The sequence below is a fragment of the Myotis davidii genome, unplaced genomic scaffold, assembly GCF_000327345.1.
Source record: "Myotis davidii unplaced genomic scaffold, ASM32734v1 scaffold1059, whole genome shotgun sequence".
In the NCBI taxonomy this organism is placed as follows: Eukaryota; Metazoa; Chordata; class Mammalia; order Chiroptera; family Vespertilionidae; genus Myotis; species Myotis davidii.
In genome coordinates, this window is record NW_006290038.1 from 711,099 (window position 1) to 713,469 (window position 2,371).

The following is a 2,371-nucleotide window of genomic DNA, read 5'->3' on the forward strand; positions in this document are numbered from 1 at the left end:
GTCAGCTCACAGCCGCAGCCCTTCCTTGGTGCCCACCCCACCCCCCCATTTAGTGTCATTGGTGACACAGTTCCCTGCTTTCACCTACAGCTCAGCGTGTCTATAGAAAGTGCTGTTCACCCCGAGGTGAATGGCATTGGCCGTCTAGAAGCGCCCAGCCTGCGTCCGCTGAGGCCTCGGATGCGAGGGGACTCTCGGTGGCCCCGGCACTGGGCGAGCCCTCGCCTTCAGGAGGCCCAAGTGGGTCACAAGAAGGTCTCTGTGGGCCTCCTGTGGGGACCGAGAACAGGGTCGTTCTCCCTGAGGCTCTGGCCGGCTAGCGTGTCTCGGTGACAGAGACGTCCCAGGCCCCCGAGCGCTCCGAGCCCCTAAGGATAAGGCCTGTGCCAAGTAGCCAGGAGCCTGAGGGCCGGCTCCTAGGGGCCCACATGCCACCACATGGAGCCCGAGGGCTGTGCCTAGGGGGCCACATGCCACCACATGGACCCGAGGGCCGGCTCCTAGGGGGCCACACGCCACCACATGGACCCGAGGGCCAGCTCCTACGGGGCCACACGCCACCACATGGAGCCCGAGGGCCGGCTCCTACGGGGCCACATGCCACCACATGGACCTGAGGGCCGGCTCCTAGGGGGCCACACACCACCACATGGACCCGAGGGCCGGCTCCTAGGGGGCCACACACCACCACATGGACCCGAGGGCCGGCTCCTAGGGGGCCACACACCACCACATGGACCCGAGGGCCGGCTCCTAGGGGGCCACACACCACCACATGGACCCGAGGGCCGGCTCCTAGGGGGCCACACACCACCACATGGACCCGAGGGCCGGCTCCTAGGGGGCCACACACCACCACATGGACCCGAGGGCCGGCTCCTAGGGGGCCACACACCACCACATGGACCCGAGGGCCGGCTCCTAGGGGGCCACACACCACCACATGGACCCGAGGGCCGGCTCCTAGGGGGCCACACACCACCACATGGACCCGAGGGCCGGCTCCTAGGGGGCCACACACCACCACATGGACCCGAGGGCCGGCTCCTAGGGGGCCACACACCACCACATGGACCCGAGGGCCGGCTCCTAGGGGGCCACACACCACCACATGGACCCGAGGGCCGGCTCCTAGGGGGCCACACACCACCACATGGACCCGAGGGCCGGCTCCTAGGGGGCCACACACCACCACATGGACCCGAGGGCCGGCTCCTAGGGGGCCACACGCCACCACATGGACCTGAGGGCCAGTGCCTAGGGGGCCACACGCCACCACATGGACCCGAGGGCCAGTGCCTAGGGGGCCACACGCCACCACATGGACCCGAGGGCCGGCTCCTAGGGGGCCACACACCACCACATGGAACCTGAGGGCCGGCTCCTAGGGGGCCACACGCCACCACATGGACCCGAGGGCCGGTGCCTAGGGGGCCACACACCACCATGTGGAGCCCGAGAGCTGGCTCCTAGGGGGCCACACACCACCACGTGGAGCCTGAGGGCCACGCTTTCTGGGCTTCAGCTGGGTTCCTGGGCATCCGGGTCTCAGCTCAGGGACACTGGACTCAGCACACCCAGCAGATCACTCTGCTTGGAACCTGAGGGCCTCCTAGGGGGCCACACGCCACCACATGGACCCGAGGGCCGGTGCCTAGGGGGCCACACACCACCATGTGGAGCCCGAGAGCTGGCTCCTAGGGGGCCACACACCACCACGTGGAGCCTGAGGGCCACGCTTTCTGGGCTTCAGCTGGGTTCCTGGGCATCCGGGTCTCAGCTCAGGGACACTGGACTCAGCACACCCAGCAGATCACTCTGCTTGGAAAAGGCCGCTACCACTGCCTCCCCGCGTCCCACTCACCAGAGAGGACGTCAGATGTGACCCTCGTGCTTCCCGTGGACAGTGTGACAGGCAGAGGACGTCGCCCGCGTGGTCTGTGCCCACGGCCAGAGGGGCGTTTGGTGATGGTGGCGGCGGGACGGGAGGCTGGGAGCTCTTGCCCCCTCTACCTCGGACAAGCTCTCGTCTGCATCTCACCAATGGGAAGCGAGACAGGGAAGCACAGCGCTCCTCTGACCAAGGCAGGGCCGGGCTGGCTGCTCCGTCCCCTCCGAGCCGTGAGGGGCCTCCCAGGGAGAGCAGGGAGTGAGGAGACCCCTCAAACACCTGGAAAGCAAGGAAAAAACGTGAGGGTGTTGGGGCAGCTATGGGACATGTGCATGAGTGTGTGCACGTGTGTGCGTGTGTGTGTTTGGGGGCTGTCTCCTGCCAAATCCAGGCCCACATCTGCGCACTTGTCTGCTGAGTGTGAATTCCTCCGGGTCCTCTTCCCCTTCGTTGAGTCTGAAATGAAAATGACTCAGCAGG

General features: G+C 66.8%; 2 protein-coding genes across 2 annotated transcripts in view; both read left to right on the forward strand.

Annotated features, from left to right (window-relative positions):
* The window catches only part of DDR2 (discoidin domain receptor tyrosine kinase 2), a 57,050-nt gene that overhangs the window by 20,608 nt on the left and 34,071 nt on the right, over positions 1 to 2,371 (forward strand). The window lies entirely within an intron of this gene.
* On the forward strand, positions 523 to 1,374 carry LOC107182988 (proline-rich protein HaeIII subfamily 1-like). Its single transcript, XM_015563558.1, has one exon. The coding sequence runs from the start codon at positions 523 to 525 to the stop codon at positions 1,372 to 1,374; it is 852 nt and encodes a 283-aa protein (XP_015419044.1).

What these genes read in the sequence shown, in the direction of transcription:
- LOC107182988 (XM_015563558.1), top strand. Translation starts at nt 523, where the DNA reads ATGGACCCGAGGGCCAGCTCCTACGGGGCCACACGCCACCACATGGAG.